Genomic DNA, 22,384 nt, shown 5'->3' on the forward strand with positions numbered 1-22,384 from the left:
CGACCAAGTCGGGTATCAACATTTTTGTTTTCCAAGCTCTTTGGGAGCAGTCTGTGGTTGTGATGTGAAACCATAAACATGTGTGTACCGGGAATCAACTAGATATATGTGTGTATGTTTGTATGTATGTATGTATGTGCTTCATTGACCAATGAAATCGTACTTATTATAATTAAATGATGTATAGTGTACATCATTGGATCCTGCAATATGAGAACACTAAACCCATACGTGAATATGCAGAGGATACCATGTGTGTTTTTTCTGTGTTTAATGTTGAGTTATATTCTTACTAAATCCATGTGCTCCACTGCACAGGTCAGCAGAGTATTCAGTACTTTGTTGTATGTATTTTCATAGCAATTAGAAGTAATATATTTGAACAGGAGGATAATAACATGAATAGCAATAATATGTTTATTATTATTGTTGTTGTTATTATTACTATTATTACCATCTCCTCAGGAATTGCTTCCTGTTACTGGTACATATAGTCTCCAAATAAATTTAACAATTGCAAACATATTCCTTGTTCTTGTGATTTATGCTGCATAATTATTTATCTTACCCATTTGTGTGAATGGTAATAACAGCCATAGAGTTTAGATATTTTTGTAGAAATTGAAGTCAACAGCTAGATACTTCTGAAATAGATCATTACTACATATTTTAGTGCACTCCAAGTGTTTGATTCCATTTGAAATTCGCAGGTCGTACAGTATCCTGGAACCCACTCAGTGAACCATCCCCATTTGATGATGCAACATCAGAAACTATTGAAGATGTAATTGAAGAACTTGCTACAGCAGAATTCCCAGAACCTATATTGGAGCATAATTGGGAATCAAAATCAGATGCAAAAACACGAATTTCAGGCCAGATTTCTGAATGGTTTGAACTAGACAGTTCTGACATTGAAAAATTGCAGGTTAGTGCTGTGAAGAACTATTCCTTGATATGAAAGTATCAGTGTTTTTCAATGTTGTTACACATTAATATTCCTTAAATGTTGTCAGACGACATTATAGAAACTCATAGATTGTTGAGGTATGCTTGCTGTACTTTGGATCTTGGAAGGATTGTTCAGCCTTTTGGACTTTTGAAGTTTTCAAATAAATATTTTATTTTGAAAATGGCCTGTGTTGTAGCAGAGAGATATGGTAGGTAAAGTTTTCATGAAGTGCAACAATTGTATGTGACTTCAACAATAATGTTATAAATGTGTAAAGGCAAGACATTGGCATATGAAAGACAAGAAGAAAACTGGTGAACCTGCAAGTTATAATGACAACTGGATTAGAGTATGAAGAAAATTTTGACATTGTTCATGTTACATTGATTAAACCAGAAAAAAATGCTCAAAATTCCATAAATGGTAATGCAAATGGATGCAGGACAGTGCAAAGACAAGGAAACACCTAATTCTGTTGCGTGACCCCAAGACTTCACTTTACCTTTGGGAATGCAAGATTACCAAAGAGATTTCAGATAAGGTGCACAATAATTATCATGTTCACTCAGTTGAAAACATTTATCTGCATAGACACAGATTTCATATGTTGTGTGAGAATCATCTGCTGTCTAACATTTTTGACAGTGATTTAAAGCGAGAAGTAGATGTACAAACTTCCCACTTCTTTCATATGAGGTGACTTACTTGAGATTCGCAGCTGATCTTCTTTGTTGGCTAGTTGGCTGCTGGAAAACTCTCTTGACTTCGTCTCCATAGAATGATGCTAGGTATTGGAATATTTAAGCCTCTCTCTCTACTTGTGAAATAAGTAGATACACAAACTTTAAATTTCATTAACCAACAGTATATTTGAACTCCATACAGAATAAAATTCATACTTTCCACATACATATATGACTTCCAGTAAGCCATTCACTCCATCCAACATCTGAAGAAATTTAATTACAGTTATAAAAGGATTGTCTTAATAACCATGACTCTACTTTACATGAACCATAAAAAAGGTCTTGCCTCTAACAAGGTTGGATTAATAATTCCCAAGATTACTTTTTCATCTTCTTTCACATAACAATAGTCAATGACACAATAGGCTCAGAACTGCAAAAAAACTCCATGGTTCTTCCTCTAAAATATTGTCTAGAATATTTCCTGTCTAGAATATTGTGTGTTTGAGATGGCGGAAGGCTAAGTGGTTTTAGAATTTATGCTGAAATTCTCGGCTCACTACATATTTTATACATAATCATTATGCAAGTAACATCATTCATAAAAAAACAAAGATTCTGTAACTTATCAAACAAAAGCATTGGTACATTGATAGAAACAATTACAAACACACACACAAAATTTCAAGCTTTCACAACCCATGGTTGCTTCGTCAGGAAAGAGGGAAGGAGAGGAAAAGATGAAAGGATGTGGGTTTTAAGGGAGAGGGTAAGGAGTCATCCCAATCCCGGGAGCGGAAAGACTTACCTTTGGGGGAAAAAAGGACAGGTATACACTCGCACACACACGCATATCCATCCACACATATACAGACACAAGCAGACGTATTTAAAGGCAAAGAGTTTGGGCAAAGATGACAGTCGAGGCGGAAGTGCAGAGGCAAAGATGTTGTTGAATGACAGGTGAGGTATGAGTGGCGGCAACTTGAAATTAGCAGAAATTGAGGCCTGGTGGATAACGGGAAGAGAGGATATATTGAAGGGTAAGTTCCCATCTCCGGAGTTTGGATAGGTTGGTGTTAGTGGGAAGTATCCAGATAACCCGGACGGTGTAACACTGTGCCAAGATGTGCTGGTCGTGCACCAAGGCATGTTTAGCCACAGGGTGATCCTCATTACCAACAAACACTGTCTGCCTGTGTCTATTCATGCGATTGGACAGTTTGTTGCTGGTCATTCCCACATAGAAAGCGTCACAGTGTAGGCAGGTCAGTTGGTAAATCACGTGGGTGCTTTCACACGTGGCTCTGCCTTTGATCGTGTACACCTTCCGGGTTACAGGACTGGAGTAGGTGGTGGTGGGAGGGTGCATGGGACAGGTTTTACACCGGGGGCAGTTACAAGGGTAGGAGCCAGAGGGTAGGGAAGGTGGTTTTGGGATTTCATAGGGATGAACCAAGAGGTTACGAAAGTTAGGTGGACGGCGGAAAGACACTCTTGGTGGAGTGGGGAGGATTTCATGAAGGATGGATCTCATTTTGGGACAGGATTTGAGGAAGTTGTATCCCTGCTGGAGAGCCACATTCAGAGTCTGATCCAGTCCCGGGAAGTATCCTGTCACAAGTGGGGCACTTTTGGGGTTCTTCTGTGAGAGGTTCTGGTTTTGAGGGGATGAGGAAGTGGCTCTGGTTATTTGCTTCTCTACCAGGTCAGGATGGTAGTTGCAGGATGCGAAAGCTGTTTTCAGGATGTTGGTGTAATGGTTCAGGGATTCAGGACTGGAGCAGATTCGTTTGCCACGAAGGCCTAGGCTGTAGGGAAGAGACCGTTTGATGTGGAATGGGTGGCAGCTGTCATAATGGAGGTACTGTTGCTTGTTGGTGGGTTTGATGTGGACGGATGTGTGAAGCTGGCCATTGGACAGATGGAAGCCAACGTCAAGGAAAGTGGCATGGGATTTGGAGTAGGACCAGGTGAATCTGATGGAACCAAAGGAATTGAGGTTGGAGAGGAAATTCTGGAGTTCTTCTTCACTGTGAGTCCAGATCATGAAGATGTCATCAATAAATCTGTACCAAACTTCGGGTTGGCAGGCTTGGGTAACCAAGAAGGCTTCCTCTAAGTGATCCATAAATAGGTTGGCATACGAGGGGGCCATCCTGGTACCCATGGCTGTTCCCTTTAATTGTTGGTAAGTGTGACCTTCAAAAGTGAAGAAGTTGTGAGTCAGGATGAAGCTGGCTAAGGTAATGAGGAAAGAGGTTTTAGGTAGGGTGGCAGGTGATCGGCGTGAAAGGAAATGCCCCATTGCAGCGAGGCCCTGGACATGTGGGATATTTGTGTATAGGGAAGTGGCATCAATGGTTACAAGGATGGTTTCCGGTGGTAACAGTCTGGGTAAGGATTCCAGGCGTTCGAGAAAGTGGTTGGTGTCCTTGATGAAGGATGGGAGACTGCATGTATTGAGTTGAAGGTGTTGATCTACGTAGGCAGAGATATGTTCTGTGGGGGCTTGGTAACCAGTTACAATGGGGCGGCCGGGATGTTTGGGTTTGTGAATTTTAGGAAGTAGGTAGAAGGTAGGAAGGTGTCGGTGGGGTCAGGAGGTCGATGGAGTCAGGTAAAAGGTTTTGTAGGGGGCCTAAGGTTCCGAGGATTCCTTGAAGCTCTGCCTGGACATCAGGAACAGGATTACCTTGGCAAACTTTGTATGTAGTGTTGTCTGAAAGCTGACGCAGTCCCTCAGCCACATACTCCCGACGATCAAGTACCACGGTCGTGGAACCCTTGTCAGCCGGAAGAATGATGATGGATTGGTCAGCTTTCAGATCACGGATAGCCTGGGCTTTGGCTGTGGTGATGTTGGGAGTAGGATTAAGGTTTTTCAAGAAAGATTGAGAGGCAAGGCTGGAAGTGAGAAATTCCTGGAAGGTTTGGAGAGGGTGATTTTGAGGAAGAGGGGGTGGGTCCCGCTGTGATGGACGATGGAACTGTTCCAGGCAGGGTTCAATTTGGATAGTGTCTTGGGGAGTTGGATCATTAGGAGTGGGATCAGAATTATTTTTCTTCATGGCAAAGTGATATTTCCAGCACAGACTATGAGTGTAGGACAGTAAATCTTTGACAAGGGCAGTTTGGTTGAGTCTGGGAGTGGGGCTGAAGGTGAGGCGTTTGGATAGGACAGAGGTTTCGGATTGGGAGAGAGGTTTGGAGGAAAGGTTAACTACTGAATTGGGGTGTTGTGGTTCCAGATTGTGTTGACTAGAATTTTGAGGTGTTGGGGGGAGTGGAGCTGGAAGTGGGAGATTGAGTAGATGGGAGAGACTGGGTTTGTGTGCAATGAGAGGAGGTTGAGGTTTGTTGGAAAGGTTGTGGAGGGTGAGCTTCCCACAGGTTTAAACGTTATTATTTATTCATCAGACAATTGTTAGCCTCATTTTCATAATCTGCCAGTACATAACCAGTCCTTTGAATACATTTACACGCAGTTTTTTCGTAATTTTCCTGAATTTCCCCACCCTTTAAAGTGTTTTGGAGGCAACACAACTACCTAATCTTTGTACCCATCGTTGTTCACCAACCTAAGTTCAGCACAGGATCAACATAGCTCATCTCAAACCAACACTTTTTCGACTTTTTTCATACCTTTATCTCTCCGTATATATTTTTATTTTTTTATTTTCACCTTAGCCTACGTTTTATTTACATTAATGATCTAGGAATTAGTCAATTAATTCTTTAAATCTATTTTTAAATTCTCTGCTCTAATATTAAGGCGTCAAATTCAGTCATAAGCGCACCCATGCCTTCACATAGATTACTAAATTCTTTAAATGATAATTAATTGAAACCCTCAGCTGCTAACAGATGTTGTTGATATACCTCAATGGGGACAGCTGAAAATGTGTGCCCCAACCGGGATTCGAACACAGGATCTCCTGCTTACATGGCAGACACACTATCCACCTGAGCCACCAAGGACACAGATGGATAGCGCAACTGCAAGGGCTTATCCCTTGTACACTTCCCATGAGACCCACATTCCCAGCTCTTCACAATCTACATACGTAATTTATCTAATAGATATTTGCCCATCCACTCATTACTCATGCCCCCTAAGGTGACGATTCCTGTAAGAGTTCGGGCAACCTGTGCGCATTTGCACAGATGAAAGTCAGTGGCTGGGTAGCCTTTACAATGCCTAGCACCAACAGTTTTGTACATTAACATAGCCATCCGGCCAGAAGTAGCTCTTTGTCATTCATCACTGTTACCACATCTGTATCTCCCATAAAGCTGCAGAGAGATTTTTGGTGTAACTCATATGGGTTCCCCGACACCTCCAGGGTTGTCGTAAATCCTGGAAATCAGGGAATTTAAAACATGTCAGGGAAATCAGGCGAATATAAAAAATAAACAAATAAATAAACTGGACAAATCTCATTTATTTTTGTCTCAGTAGACGAAGTGGTTTGTGTATGAGAAATCATGCTCCATCGCTGGCTGGGCGCCATTTCCCTACTCCCTCATTCTTACTGCTTCTCTCCCTCTTACCACACCCCTCAGCTTGCAACCAGTGCTGCCACCAGTTCTTGCCACTAGCCTGGCAGCTGCCTATGAGAGGCAGGGAGCTGTGAGGAGTGGTTTGTTTGGATCTGATTCTCAGATATCTGCAGTCAGAAATGGTGGTCAAGTTTACATGAGTTGTGTCTGAGAGACTGCATGATTGTGTATGTGCTCTCATTTTCTGACAAATGCTGTGGCCAAAAATTTAATTGTGAGAGTGTGGTTATCTATTCTATATGCCTGTCTGCAGCTCAGTGATCATCTTTATGGTGAGTTGCTACCTATTTTAATTAATACTGATTCTCAGAATATTTGTGCAAGTTTTCAGTTGCATGGATTGACCACTGCAGTCTCATTTCATCAACATGGTGTCTGTGACTCATGAATAGCTGTGCACACTAGTGGACTTCCATGACAGACAAAACTGCAGGCCATTTCTGCTGATCTAAAGTCTGTTGTTTCCCACTAACGTGATAGCCCTGCCTGTCAGATCTACTCTCACTGATCTACCCACAGGCCAGATATGTTTGTGTGTGGCATAATGTGGTGGATTTTCATGGCTTATCCATGGACCTGGGACTGTGGTGCTCCTTGGTAGGCCAGAGTCCATGGGTGAAGGACTTCAGGAATTGCAAATGTCTCACTCCAAGTACATTGTTCAGTGCGGTGTCTTATAGACATTTTATGTATTCTAGTACATTTTGGCACTTTGAAAGTAGTTTATATAATAGAAAGTATGAATGATAAGAAGAAGAAAATTGTGGCAGTCACTGGCAGTTTGTATGTTATGTAGTCATATATTTCTTGAAAGAAAAGTCACACATTACTGGTAAAATAATAGACATAACACAGTGGGTAATAACTGACAATAATGAACATAGTAGAACCAACATTTTATTGGCAGTCATCTATAGTGTTGGTTTACACAACTCTTCCCCACCTTATACATTTCTTTCAAGCCACTGGAATCAGTGAAGGTATTTTAAATCTTTCTTGCGACTCCGAGGAAATTCATATTTTTGTTGCCAAATGTGTTTTGTGGTCTTAATGAAACACATAAACTATTTAGCTTGTCTTCTCCATCTAAAAACAGTTCAGTACAAAAGATGTTGATATTAGTACTTAAGATTTTTACTCACATGGGATAGAAATGCAAAAGTTATTACTTTTTTTTGGTCAGCTTATGTCTTTACTTACCATTGAGATCTCAAAATTTATCAGGGATAAATGCTAAGACTTGTCTGGAAATCAGGGAAATATCAGTGAATTCCACTTGGGGAAACATGTGACAACCCTGACCTCGCACCAGTACTGACAGTTCCAGATAGTAATATAGCCATTAAGCTGGAAATTTTCACTGTCATTCATCCTTGTTTGGACATCTGCATCTCCCATTAAATGGCATCCCTTATGCCACAAAATTCTTTATATTGCCCAAAATTCATTTCACATAGCTGGTGGCAGGTTATTATTTTGGATGGGTAAAATTTAGGATCATCATGTAAGACGTGATGAAGAAGATTATATGACATATCCAGCACTACAGCATGTTGTTGATCAATCATTTCAGGCCAGCAAGAACTGCCCTTCTTGCTCTGTGAGCATTTTCTGGAGTTTGGACTGAATGGGGAAGACCAGGTGGTTTTTTTTCTTCATCACAGATCCAGTACTACTAAATGCTTCACCCCTGGGACAGGGTGTTTCAATCTGGAATTGCACCACAATGTATGTCATGTAAATTGTGGTGGAAATGACTTTGAGCTGTGACCAAAGAGCCATTATTTATAAATGCTCTGTGTTCCAGTGCTTCATAGCAGCTAAAACTAAGCTGTCAGATCAGTGTACCAGGGGTCAGCCAAAGTCAGTACTTCATTCTCCACTGAGAGCTAGCAGTTTCAAAAATCTTGTGTTTTCTCTGCTCCACCCTGTATAACATCAATTGTAGCCACACATATAATTCAGTTCAAAAATTCAGTACAAAGGTTTAATGATGAAATGCAACAATTTTTCTGCACATACAAACAAACTGGACTGTGATAATTGTGGAACACTACCCTACCTACATATCCTGTCAAGTCCTCACAGCCTATAGTTTTATGTCTTGATGAAATAGATGAAAACTGTTTTCAGGGATTGTGCGAATGATTTGCACTACTTATAGTGGTGAAGATCTCCACACTACTATCTCCAGATATACCAGCACCGTCTCCATGGAGCGGCACACTAATCAATGCCTTAATAAAAGCCTGACACAGAGGTAGAATAATAAAAAGAACAGTGGGCACAATAATGTTTTCAACAAAGTCACATCAGTGAAAGACTCAGCTGGCAAATCAACCACTATACAAATCAAAATGTTAAATGATAGCTATTTGAATTTATAATTTCACAGTTATAAGGAATTGGCACATAGATGTTATGCATACTTGTTACTTAGACGTTACACATGTAGTTACTGGGAGTAGATGTTTCTGATTTACTCAGTTGATCAGGTCTCTCACAAAGATATTAGCATGTTCACATTCAAGTGTAACTTTCACTTAGATATTATGCTTGACAGCCACAGGCTGACTATTTTAGTTGAAGTTTGAGTATTTAAAGAATGTCATGTGCACAAATTGTAGTTTCAGAAACTACACAATTATTTGAAAAACTGCTAAGTTCAACTTTGCTACTGAGGATGGAACATAAGTATTGATAAAAATTTGGTTTGTGAAATATTTGCTAGTCTACAAGTTAGAAAAAGTTAAGGAACCATTTTACGCATCTGCATGTGGAGTACTGTATTTACAAGTAGAAATGCCATATTGAAAATTACAGTAAACTATGCAAAAAATCATGATTAATAGTTTAATCAGTTGATGAAGTTTGACACCTTGTGCATAAAAATCAGGCCAACAAAAGTAAAATGTAAAAGATCGTTATCTGACAACCAAGAGACAATATCTGCAATGGACAATGGGACTGCTTCTAAACTTTACTGTTAATTACCTTGTAATTTAGTTAGTTTCACAGAATTTGAACAACATTTTTGGAAAGTGAGAATTCCAATTTTTGTGATGATTGGTGTCACTAAGCTCACAAATACCTATTACATCGCACAGTATTTGCTGAGTTGTACTGAGGTAAAAAGCTCAGTTATACATATACATTACACCCCTGTTTTTATGTTCCTGGAATTAACATTTTCCCACTGTTAATGAAATTTTTATTGCTCCCATCAAATTTCCTGTCTGCAATGTTAATTCGCACCCGGTTTTGCATTAACATATGTATAAATTTCCCACAATTTATGCCTTATGAAAAAATATTTGTGGATAAAATACTGACTTATGGTGCATGCAGAATACCATGGCTGGTAGATGTGCAGATGGCAGGATATGCATATGGAGAGAGTTAGTGGTGGGGGCTGCAGACAGGCACTGTAGGGAAAATGCCAAGTGCCTATGCTCACATTTTTTGTAAATATTAAGTGGGGCTTCTTCATGGCCACACTTGCATGGTGATCATTCAAAAATATCTGCCATCTCTTCTTTGGTTAGTATCTAAAAAGAATTCCACAGAAAATGCAGCAAATTATTTTTTCTTGGCTTGTTAACCATTTGTAACTTTCAGGGAAATGTCACGAGTAGCAAATTTTGACTAAAACCTACACATTTCACTTCCTTCCATGTTAAAATTTGCTTCTTTTTCCAAAATACAGCAGAAATTAAATAGTCTCACCTCACTAACATGTTGTGCAGATGCAATTGCGAGAGAATTCTGAAACGGTGGTTTATCAAATATGTTAAGTGAGGTACTGAGGAAAAGTAAGGTTAGCATCTTATGGAAAAGCACAGCCTTGGTTCAAAATAAACAAGTGATGACTTCACTCATGTTGTTTCAAAACCCATAGAATTTCTCATTTCACCATCTATCGATGGCCCTAAAAAACAACATTCTTTCGCCAAAAAAGTCTGTAGTTAGTGGAATAACATGGCAGATAATAAAGTATTGCACAATAACCATATGGAAAAATACTCTCCTCTTTGCATGATATCATTTGCCAAAGCATCATTTTGATATCTCAAACTGCTCATGAAATATGAGCAGTGTTATGGATATTTCACCGTTGTTTTTATCACTGGTGCAGCATGATCACAAATGAGTGCACTATGTCAGACCAATTTTCTCGAGATTTGTGACAGACAGAGACCTCCACCCAAGTCTAAAGAAAAATTTGGTACATTAGCTAAATTTCATATGCAGCAACATATTATGTGCACCAAACACAAAACCATAGTGGCCCCTATTTTTCCATACAAACTTTTTTGAATTTCTTCCAGTGACTTACTTCCATGTAAATATCGTAATAACTGTGACCACTAATGAAATTATGGACACATCACAATGAGCGTGACATGAAAAGCTACAAGTAAAGCAAAAATGAAATATTTTTACCAAATAGTTTCTCTGAGACAAGGGACTAAGACATGGAAGTGTGATATCACCACTACTATTTATAATGGTGATAGATGAAATAGTCAAAGAGATGAAAGAAGCCCACAGAGGAAGGGAGATGAAGCTGTTACTACACTCCTGGAAATTGAAATAAGAACACCGTGAATTCATTGTCCCAGGAAGGGGAAACTTTATTGACACATTCCTGGGGTCAGATACATCACATGATTACACTGACAGAACCACAGGCACATAGACACAGGCAACAGAGCATGCACAATGTCGGCACTAGTACAGTGTATATCCACCTTTTGCAGCAATGCAGGCTGCTATTCTCCCATGGAGACGATCGTAGAGATGCTGGATGTAGTCCTGTGGAACGGCTTGCCATGCCATTTCCACCTGGCGCCTCAGTTGGACCAGCGTTCGTGCTGGACGTGCAGACTGCGTGAGACGACGCTTCATCCAGTTCCAAACATGCTCAATGGGGGACAGATCCGGAGATCTTGCTGGCCAGGGTAGTTGACTTACACCTTCTAGAGCACGTTGGGTGGCACGGGATGCATGCGGACGTGCATTGTCCTGTTGGAACAGCAAGTTCCCTTGCCGGTCTAGGAATGGTAGAACGATGGGTTCGATGACGGTTTGGATGTACCGTGCACTATTCAGTGTCCCCTCGACGATCACCAGTGGTGTACGGCCAGTGTAGGAGATCGCTCCCCACACCATGATGCCGGGTGTTGGCCCTGTGTGCCTCGGTCGTATGCAGTCCTGATTGTGGCGCTCACCTGCATGGCGCCAAACACGCATACGACCATCATTGGCACCAAGGCAGAAGCGACTCTCATCGCTGAAGACGACACATCTCCATTCGTCCCTCCATTCACGCCTGTCGCGACACCACTGAAGGCGGGCTGCACGATGTTGGGGCGTGAGCGGAAGACAGCCTAACGGTGTGCGGGACCGTAGCCCAGCTTCATGGAGATGGTTGCGAATGGTCCTCGCCGATACCCCAGGAGCAACAGTGTCCCTAATTTGCTGGGAAGTGGCGGTGCGGTCCCCTACGGCACTGCGTAGGATCCTACGGTCTTGGCGTGCATCCGTGCGTCGCTGCGGTCCGGTCCCAGGTCGACGGGCACGTGCACCTTCCGCCGACCACTGGCGACAACATCGATGTACTGTGGAGACCTCACGCCCCACGTGTTGAGCAATTCGGCGGTACGTCCACCCGGCCTCCTGCATGCCCACTATACGCCCTCGCTCAAAGTCCGTCAACTGCACATACAGTTCACGTCCACGCTGTCGCGGCACGCTACCAGTATTAAAGACTGCGATGGAGCTCCGTATGCCACGGCAAACTGGCTGACACTGACGGCGGCGGTGCACAAATGCTGCGCAGCTAGCGCCATTCGACGGCCAACACCGCGGTTCCTGGTGTGTCCGCTGTGCCGTGGGTGTGATCATTGCTTGTACAGCCCTCTCGCAGTGTCCGGAGCAAGTATGGTGGGTCTGACACACCGGTGTCAATGTGTTCTTTTTTCCATTTCCAGGAGTGTATTTTCTGATGGTATTGTGGTGTGGGGAACAAGCAGTAAGGAGGTACAAAAATGAATAGACATCCTAAATGATAAGGTCAAGAAATATGGAATGAAATTTAGTGCAGAGAAGGTGGTAAGGGCAAGGGACAAATTCATATCAAGGGATGGGATATTGAAATAGTTGACTACTTTACATATTTGGGAAGTGTCCTAATGGGGAATGCTCATTTGGAGACAGAAATTAGCAAAAGAATACAACAGAGTAGTACATTCTAACAGTATGTGAGGGGCTTGCAGTGGGGAAGGGGAGTGCCAGTGAGGTGCAAGCTGGTGCTGTACAAGACTTACTTCACACCCATACTAATTTACAGCTCAGAGACTTGGACTATGACTAGAAGAGAGGAGGGCAGGATAAAATCCAGTGAAATGAAGTTTCTGAGAAGTATGCTAGGGAAGATGAGGAGAGACAGAGTGAAAAATGAAGATGTTAAGAAGGAAAGGAGAAGTTGACTGAGAAAATTGAAAAGAATAGATTAAAATGGTTTGAGCATGTGAAGAGGATGGGAAAGGGAAGAATACCAAGAAGAATGATGGAGTTCAAGAGTGAGGGAAGGAGGCCAAGAGGAAGACAGAGAGCAAGATGAACTGATAAAATAAAGATAAGTTTAAGGAGGAGAAAGCTGCTATGGAACCAAATTGTGGAAGAAGAACGGTGGAAAGACCGAGTAAAGTGGTGAAGTACCATGGATACCCCAACCTGACCAGATGTTGGATAGAGGGGAAATGAAGATGATGATGATGAGTTTCTTTAAAAATGTTTTAGAAAAATCACAGGGTATGCACCTCTGTCATTACTGACCAGCAGAAAGGTGGCAAATGCTTGACAGCCTCCCCTTCTGAACAAACCAATGAACTCGCCCAGTGCTTTGGATGAGAACTGGTCACTGCGCATCGGCCACTGTATCCTGCATGGACAAAAAAATGATGCTGGCATGGCGTTGGCTGTCAAGCAGTGTTTACAAACGTTACATAGTTACGTTTTTTGACACCCGAGCACTCTGCTCACCAGGTTTGAATTGGTAAATGAGTAAAAGTTGGAACAATTCATGCAGTATCTCCTGCCGCTGCCAAGCTCGACTTGATGTTGTGGCTGATGGGTGTCACTAGGTTCATTCGAATAAAAATGACATCACCAATCACAACCATTTCCAAATTGTCTTTGCTGTGCAGCACAGTTTTGTGATTGTTGTGATGGTAGTGATACCTTGTCAAACTATATTTAGTTTGTTTCATTGTTTGGCTACTAGTAGCAGTAGTCGACTCCTTCACTCACTTTGAGTTGCTCAGATGTTATTGGTTTTTATTCTAAGCCTGTTGGTTTAAACACAGCACAAGTTACATATTTTTTCAGCTGAGCAAAATGTATTTCAAGAATTTATTCTCATTGTCAAGTGCAGTATTTACGTATATATTTTTTGTGATGTTACACAAGCAGTATTTTGTATGGAGTGTAGCCATGTATGGAAGTAAAACATGGACGATAAATAGTTTGGACAAGACGAGAATAGAAGCTTTCAAAATGTGGTGCTACAGAAGAATGCTGAAGATTAGGTGGGTAAATCACATAACTAATGAGGAGGTATTGAATAGAACTGGGGAGAAGAGGAGTTTGTGGCACAACTTGACAAGAAGAAGGGACCGGTTGGTAGGACATGTTCTGAGGCATCAAGGGATCACAAATTTAGCATTGGAGGGCAGCATGGAGGGTAAAAATCCTAGAGGGAGACCAAGAGATAAATACACTAAACAGATTCAGAAGGATATAGGTTGCAGTAAGAACTGGGAGATGAAGAAGCTTGCACAGGATAGAGTAGCATGGAGAGCTGCATCAAACCAGTCTCAGGAATGAAGACAACAACAACAACAACAACAACACACAAGCAGACAATGTGAGTGATAGTTTGTGTGTGTGGTGTTTTGTACATGATAGTTTGCGTGTGTGTGGTTTTCTATGTAACTGAGAAGGCACAGTACCTGATAACCTCAAAAAGATAACTATATTGCAAGGGATGCAGAACGACACATATGCTAACACCACACAAAACACTTATGTAAATATTTGCACCTGACAGTGAAAAAAATTTGCGAAACACATCATGCTATTCATTAAAAGATACATAATTGTTGCAGTGTTTCATTATTTAAATAATGAATGACAGCTGCAGGCTTTCAAAAAATATAGATTATGATGTATGAAAGTGAGTCAGATGTTTCTGTTTCCCAAACTGTTACCAGTTCCAGTTACCACCAGCAGTTTTTATTAGATAATAAATAAGTTCCCGACAAGTATTTTGATGCCCATTGTGTATATGTATCATACACAAAGTGCGAGAATGCAAGGACGTTTCCTATACATAATAGTTGCATCTTAAAACATTATTCCCAACATTTTACATTTTTCCACATTTTACACCATTTCTTGGAAGTCCCTTTAAAAGTGCAAAAACAGCATTTCACTGTATTTTGATTAGTAATACTTTCATGAAAACTACACACTTTAGAAGATCAGCGGATTAAAAATAATAAACTAAACAATAAATCTAAATGAAATTCAGCTTAGAAAACATTTCGAAATATATATGTACATACCACATGTAAATGATACAATGAAAAATACAGGATGGAATATAACAGTATTAGGAAAAGGATAGTTACTACGCACCATATAGTGGAACTGCTGAGTCACAGATAAGCACAAGAAGAAGATTGTCACAAAATAAGCTTTCGGCCAACAGGGCTTTTGTCAAAAATAGACAACAGACATGTACATGCACGGATGCAAGCTGCCACTCTGACTGCCAACCTTCCTTCCACAGTGACCTCCATCTGTTCAGTTTCCACCAATCCTTAGGACTACCAACATAGTTCTGCAAAACCATATCAACAAGCCCAAACCTCCTTGCTATATCTTCTCTCCATCCATAAAATTCTCCTGCTATGCAACCCGACTTCCTGGGTCCCATAACACATACTGAAACTCTTGACCTCCAGGAACTAGAGCAACATGCACAATGCCACCTCAAAAAACTCTCCACCCTGCTCACTTCCTACTCCCGCCTTGGTGCCGCTGTCCACCACCTCTGCAACAACCTCCAAACCTCCCCCACGTCCCCTCATAGCTGATAAACGCTGTCTCACAGACCTACTACATCTACCTCACCCTCCAAAACACCCTCCCACCACCACACAGAGTCCAGAACTTAAACAGACCCAAAACACAGTCATAAACCTTTCCTCCCAAAGGTTTATCCTTGCAGAAATATCAGTCCTTTCCAAAGGCCTCACTGTTTTCCTCACTTCCAAATTCAATCATGCAGGACTTGAAGACCTTCTCTCCTTCTCCCACTTCCTATGGTGCAAACACCAATCCTACCAATCAGACTCAAGCAAAGACCAGTGTTGAACCCTGCATGACTCAGTTCACTCCTCCATCCAACCATGATCCACATCCACTGCCCCCAAATCACCCCATGTTAACTTTCCAGGATTTCTTAACCTAGAACCTTGTCTGACCATCATTCCCCAAATCCCTCAACATGCAAATTAACCTTACATCTGCTGAAAGAACTGCAGTCCACCATCTGAAAACTTATACCGACCTTATAATCCTACCTGTGGACAAAGGCTCCATCACTGTTGTTTTCAACTACAAGGATTACCTGGCAGAAGGACTCTTTCAGCCATCAGAAACATTCACCTACGATCACTGCCACAGTGACCCCATTCCAGAAGTGCAGCAGGTTCTCCAGTCTCTCCTGTTTTGGAGCTATTGAAGCTCTCAGGTCCTTATAGTACACAACCTATTGTACATACTCCACAGCAAACATTATTTCACATCCAGTGTGATACTCATACAAATAATAAAGTGTAAAGGAATTATTTTTCTTTATATATCAGCACTTGATTACACCCTAACAACCCACATATTTGATGGATACAGCTTTGCAAGTACATATGTACATATATGACAGAGAGTGCTCAAAAATGATTCAGTCTTATGATGTATGTCATAATAGCACTAGCCGATAAACAACTTTTCATCTAACATTGATTAAAATACTCATTCATAGTTCACTTGCCATGTAGATTTACATGCACCACACGCAATAACAGTGGGATAATGTTCCAGGCTTGAAATGCAATGTTAAATTCAATCAATGCTCAATATTACCTCCACCAGAATAAGCTCAAAGTTTCTCAAATTATACACACATGAATATTCAGAGCAAAAATAAGTTGGCATCAAATTTTTCTAGGTTTGATACACCACATATCTAGTAAGTTTATGATTTCCACAATACTTCATTCAAGGCAGGCCTGCTTTAACATATGTCTGTCCTTGAAAACATCAATTTTATATGCAAGATATTGTGAGAAAGTACTTTAAAAATATTGTGAGGCCTGTTGCTTTGGCTTTATAAGGCTCCAGTTTTGCATAGCTGCATTAAATGACCTACTTCATAATGTATTAAGGGTACTTTTAATAGAACCAGTGCTTAAACATCAGAGATTTGCATTGAACAAGCAAACGAGTATAAAACACACCTCTGGTAACTACGTTTCAGTTTTGAAGCTATTGTCTGCAGCAATTTTAAAAAGATCACTAACTGCATTTTAAATACAAAGCAGAATTTATGAAATTTAACATGTCTGATATTTATAAAAAAATTTATTGAGTAATATTCAAAGATTTATTTTTTATTAGGTTGTTTCATTTCCATGGATCATTTGCATACAGATATGGAATGGCACATTTTACATTCACATTGCGCATTGATATGTGTGTATAGCTATGTGCTGACTTTTACAAAGTTTTTTTTTTTTTTAATTTTATTTTCCTTATTTTGTTTTAAAAACAGATGTGAATCAATAGTTTCTACTACCACCTGAAAAATTCTCGTTGTGTGTGTTCTTTACCAAGCCAATTTCCTCCTCCTCCTTGTCTATGCCAACTGTGAATTTAAAATTCTAAGTGGTGGAAGTGCATTGGAATATTATGAGGTGTGCACATTAATTAAATACACTGGCACACTGAATTGTCATTTATTGGCAGTCATTCCCACCAAATTTATAATATTGATGGTGCCAGATATTAATCAATAACACAGTCTCAAAATATATACATCTAATAATTGCTAACTGCTTAATTACAAACACATACCCTTATTGCAGTACTTAATTTTGCTACCCCCATTGTCTTTACATTACTTTAGTTCTTGATAGTTCTGATGGTATTGTGGTACAATATCTTAACATAGGCTTTCACTATTACTGCTAACATAGTCTGTGCTCGCATGAATTCACAGTCTGACTCCCCACTTCCAGGCCATGTCCAGCTATTCTATACTCTCACCACGTGATGTTAATGCATAACTTCACAGTTTTTAGTGATTTACAAAGGATGCCACATTAATTATTGGAGCAAAAAAGAAAATTTGTAAATGCAACCAGTCTGCACTGTAGTGTTTTGAGAATTTCTGCATAAATTCTAGAACCACTCGGCCTTCCACCATCACAAACACACAATATTTTAGATGTGAGTGGGAGAAAGGAACCCTACCTACTGTGTGTCACGTCTCTGTGTGTGCAGGTGTGAAATCAGTTGTGAGCAAAAGGTCGACGTGGCGGTTGAACGGCACCGACAAGTTGTAGTGAAAGCACATGGAAGAACCAAGGAACTTCTGTGCTGTTTGTAGTGTTAGTGAAAAAAGAACAATTGAGATTCAGAATTGTGAAAAACTCTTATCTTGGACTTGCTGGAGGCAAAACATATTTTACGATATGTCTGCAGTAGAGACATGGTCGTAAAGCAAACTCTTTTCTTAATGGACTTTAATCTGTTTCTAATGTGAGATGATACAAGATACTTACAATAAGTTAAATGTTTATGTGCAAAGTGTGAATTTTGTTCTCATGAATCTCAAATATACCAATAGTTATTGAAAAGTATTCTTCGAGTATCAAATTATTTCGCAAGTGGTGTGAGAGTCTTTAAAGTTCCTGTAACTAGGATCATTCTTCAGAGAAGAAGTTTGTAGAGATTCCAGAAACTGGCTATCGAGAGAAGAAGATCGGCTGTATACACCAAGTAAGTCGACTCGTATAAGAGAAGTGGGAAGTTAGCACATGCACTTCACACACTTTAGTCGTCAAAAATGTTAGAATGTGGTGACCATGACAGGACTTGAAAAACAGGAATTTTAAAACCAAAAATGAGAAAGGTGTATGTTGTATGTTGCCATAGCAACCAAACCAAATGCAATAAAGATTTTGCTCTGAGACTTCGGAACATGACCGAGTATTCAAAAAAGAAAAAATTTGAATTGAGAAATAGTGAAGAAGATCCAGTGCATTTCTTTAAGAAGATATATGCCGAGATCACTCTGATTAAGAAGGGAGTATACCAATCTCACACACATTGCGGGGATGTGGACGCAGAAACCAACATCCGACGCTGCAGGCACCAGTTGCTGTTCACCGGTGGTAGTTACACATCCACTCATCGATGCAGCCCTGATTCTATGCCGGGTGAGTACAAAACAGAACTTAAGTACCTTAGCAAGACGTGATAAAACTATTTAATGAACTTTATTAGTGTAGTTATTATACTTAAAGGTAATTTTTAAATGCTCACAAGGTCTAAAGCTTGTAAAATCATGGATCCCAATCAGAAAGTTAGAAAGACATCAGAACAAGCCATGGCTATGAGAACTATTAAAGAAGGGCCTGACTGGTCTGAGTTAGTAAATCTAATCAAAGCTCAGAATCATAAGTTAGACTCAGTAAATGCTCAATTAAATGAAGCTTTAAATGCTCAGAGTCTGCAATTAAATTCTAAACTAGATGCCCAGAGTGCAACTTTCAATGCTCAAAGGGAAGTCTTAAATAGTCAGGCGGCAAATCTAGGTTTGTTAAATGCCAAGATGGACTCACAAAGCAGAGAATTTAGTAATCTATGCAAAGGCATGGATGCTTTAAATACTGAATTTAACACCTTAAATAGTAAAGTAGAGGATTTTAAACTAGACTTAAAGAAAGAATTAACCAATTCATTGGACATTCATGTAAATAAACTGTTCACTGACTTTAGTCTGAAGCAGAATGATCAATTACAAGATGTAGCTAAAAAGTTAGAATCTGATATTGATGGAAAGCTCAGAATCAAGCTCAAGCTCAGAAATCAATGAAAAGTTAGGGTCATTTGAAAATGTATGCAATGTTAAGTTTGATGCTGTAAAGCAGAGATTGTATGCTTTAAAAGAGAGTGTTGAAAAGCAAGATAAGTTAATGCTGATGATCCAATCGCAAATTACAGGTGTAAGTACACAAGTGGATAATGTAGAAAGAAGCTTTAAAGAGAAAATAGCAAGATCTGATATCGTAAATGTAAGTACAAATCTAAGAACAAGTCTAAGAAATTATAGAAAGAAAAGTTACAAAGAGAGTAACATCAGGAACATGTGGGTGACTGATTTACAGTGGGGAGACTTTCAAAAGAAGTTTAAAGAGAAATACTGGTCTGCCAGTGCACAAGAAAATTTAATATCAGATCCATGGGACCTGGGCGGAGTCACATATCCCCCAAGGACGACCGTCAGATCCTGAGTTGTTTTTGGTGTTTCTTCCAAAATAGTTTTCCCATACCGAATTCCCTTCAAATCTTAAACTATTCTGTAATCTATACTAAAATTGTAAACTATCCTATAATCTTATCTCCTAGAAAACTGGATATGACTACAACTTAGGAGAATCACAGAATAAGAAAGAAAGTGATCTCTAGACATGAAATAAATGGAATAAGAATTTATGTTTGTGTAAAATATAATATAGTGTGATGAACTGAATGACTGTTAGACTTTAGTGTATAATTTTATATTTTGTGTAGAATATTTTATACCTTTTATGAGATGTGATGTAGATGGTAGGGTTTGTATCAGTTTTGAAAGGGGGGGGGGGGTATTGTGGATAAAGCATGGTTTACGAGAACACATAAATCATGACTAACACAAAACACACATCACATGTTTCAAACAACCCTCACAAACAAGTGTGCCTGCTTCTTCCTCACTTGCCATTTCCATAGGGTTGCTAATATTTCCTTCGAGACCTCAAAAGTGAAGGTGGGAATGTCCGTTCTGTAGGAGACGATTTAACACCAAACCTCCTCCAGTGTCCCACTGAAGCATCTACGAGGTAGGGATCCTGGGGGAAACTGGGTGGGAATATTTTCCTGTCTTTGGGGCTATCTTCTTTCTCTTCTTCAATCTTAGCAACCATTTCCATTTATTTCCTTTCTTACTTCTCATTTGAGGACCTATCTATTTTTCCCTCTTTCCATATTCCTCCACTTCTATCAAAGAAGTCCTTCCTGCTTTCCGTGGTTTCTAATAACCTACATCTTATCTTTCAACACACACACAGATATATATGTATATCTAAAAACTAGGACGATTCTACATTGAATACACATATACACATAAGAAGGGGAAAAAAACCCACAAGTAAGAGTGGAATTGGTCATGGTAGTCATCTTAGAAAAAAGTCAGTATAATAAATACTCTGATAAAGTGACGAATTGTAGGCTAGTGGGACTGGAATATCCTAAGTAAGCAAATTATCTATTGAATAGTGTATACAGACATGGTATCTACTGGAAGTATAGAAGTTGGTAAGTAGAGGAGAACTCTAGGGATTAGATGAAGTATTAAGAAGAATATGTGAAGTGTTGAATACATTTGTAACTATACCAGAAAATACTAAATTATAGTATACATAGGAATGTATACTGGGCTAATGAACCATGAGACCTACTCAGACAGGATAAGGGTGGCATACACAGAATTTCCTAAGTATATGGGGCAGGCGTACCTATTTGGAGATAGGAAAGACCTGTGACCTGAAAAAATAGGAGTGTTTTATAGTGGGGCGTACCTACCCAAAAATGGAAAGAGGAAGTGCTCTCATATGGTGAACCCACAAGCACGGTGCAGGTACTGATCCTAGGGAAAGGGACAATGTTACGACAAGTCACAAAATTTTGTAGGGATTATTCTGGAAAGTTTGAATTCTATGCACAATGAGCATTATTATGTTTTATGTAAGTTCATGAGTGTCAAAAGAACACTTTCATTTTGCCCAGAGTTCCTCCAAACTACAACAGATAATGAAACTAGTACATACAAAGAAAAGGTAGTACAAAGGATATAAATAATAGAATACTCAAGTGTCATGAATACCTGCAATTTACAATTGGAAATAAGGAAAGAGTCCTCACAATTCTTCAACATTATAAAAGATGACTAAAAACATGAAAAAATGTTCAGGTATTGATGTCAAGGTGAAATAATAACAGAATGAAGGAACGCTCAGCTAAAGATTGTTCTAGAGAAAAAAAAAAAAGATTGTTGTTGAAGTGAAAGAGGTATGTAGAAACATGTATGCGAAAAGTATATTGTTATGATATGAAATGTTGTTGTGAGTGATGTTATGTACATAATGATTATGTATAAAATATCACGTGTCCAATCTGAAGGGGGGAATATGTAGTGTTTTGAGAATTTCCGTGTAAACTCTGCCTTCCACTGTCGCACACACTCTTAATCATAAAAAATGTCCAGAAGCCGGCTATACAGAGAAGAAGATCGGCTGTATACACCAAGTAAGTCAACTCGTATAAGAGAAGTGTGAAGTTTGCATATACACTTCACACACTCTTAATTGTCAAAAATGTTAGAGCACCACCTCAGTATTTTTCAAGTTGTCATCATGGTATAATCCACTCAATTTGATGCCGCCATCTAGGCCTAAAAGTGTGATCCTCACCAATTTCATGACTGCCAGATTTAGGACCTGGAGGTGATGATATAGGCTTTCATTGAGAGCTTGGCAACATTCTATGCAAGAACTTCATTGAAAAAGCCTTTGTAGCCATATTAATATCCTCTGTGCGAATGACATAGCATGCAGCATTCATCAGTTGGGAAAGCTGCACCTGGAACAGTCACAGCTGCTGAGTAATTTGACTTTTCTACAATGCTGCCATGTCAAGAACATTATACTGAAATTTGCAGTCATCAAACACCACATCTGGACTGCCACAGTGAACAGAATTTCTTCAAAGACAACCCATACTATTGTCAAGG

At 39.8% G+C, this 22,384-nt stretch overlaps 1 protein-coding gene across 1 annotated transcript in view; it reads left to right on the forward strand.

The window, feature by feature from the left end:
* Window positions 1-22,384, forward strand: part of LOC126412926 (adenylate kinase 9-like) — a 443,130-nt gene that overhangs the window by 155,367 nt on the left and 265,379 nt on the right. The window contains exon 5 of the mRNA XM_050082814.1: window positions 711-928. Coding sequence (XP_049938771.1) covers window positions 711-928 — 218 coding nt within the window. The remainder of the gene's footprint in view (window positions 1-710; window positions 929-22,384) is intronic.

This window comes from Schistocerca serialis, chromosome 7, assembly GCF_023864345.2.
Source record: "Schistocerca serialis cubense isolate TAMUIC-IGC-003099 chromosome 7, iqSchSeri2.2, whole genome shotgun sequence".
Taxonomy (NCBI): Eukaryota; Metazoa; Arthropoda; class Insecta; order Orthoptera; family Acrididae; genus Schistocerca; species Schistocerca serialis.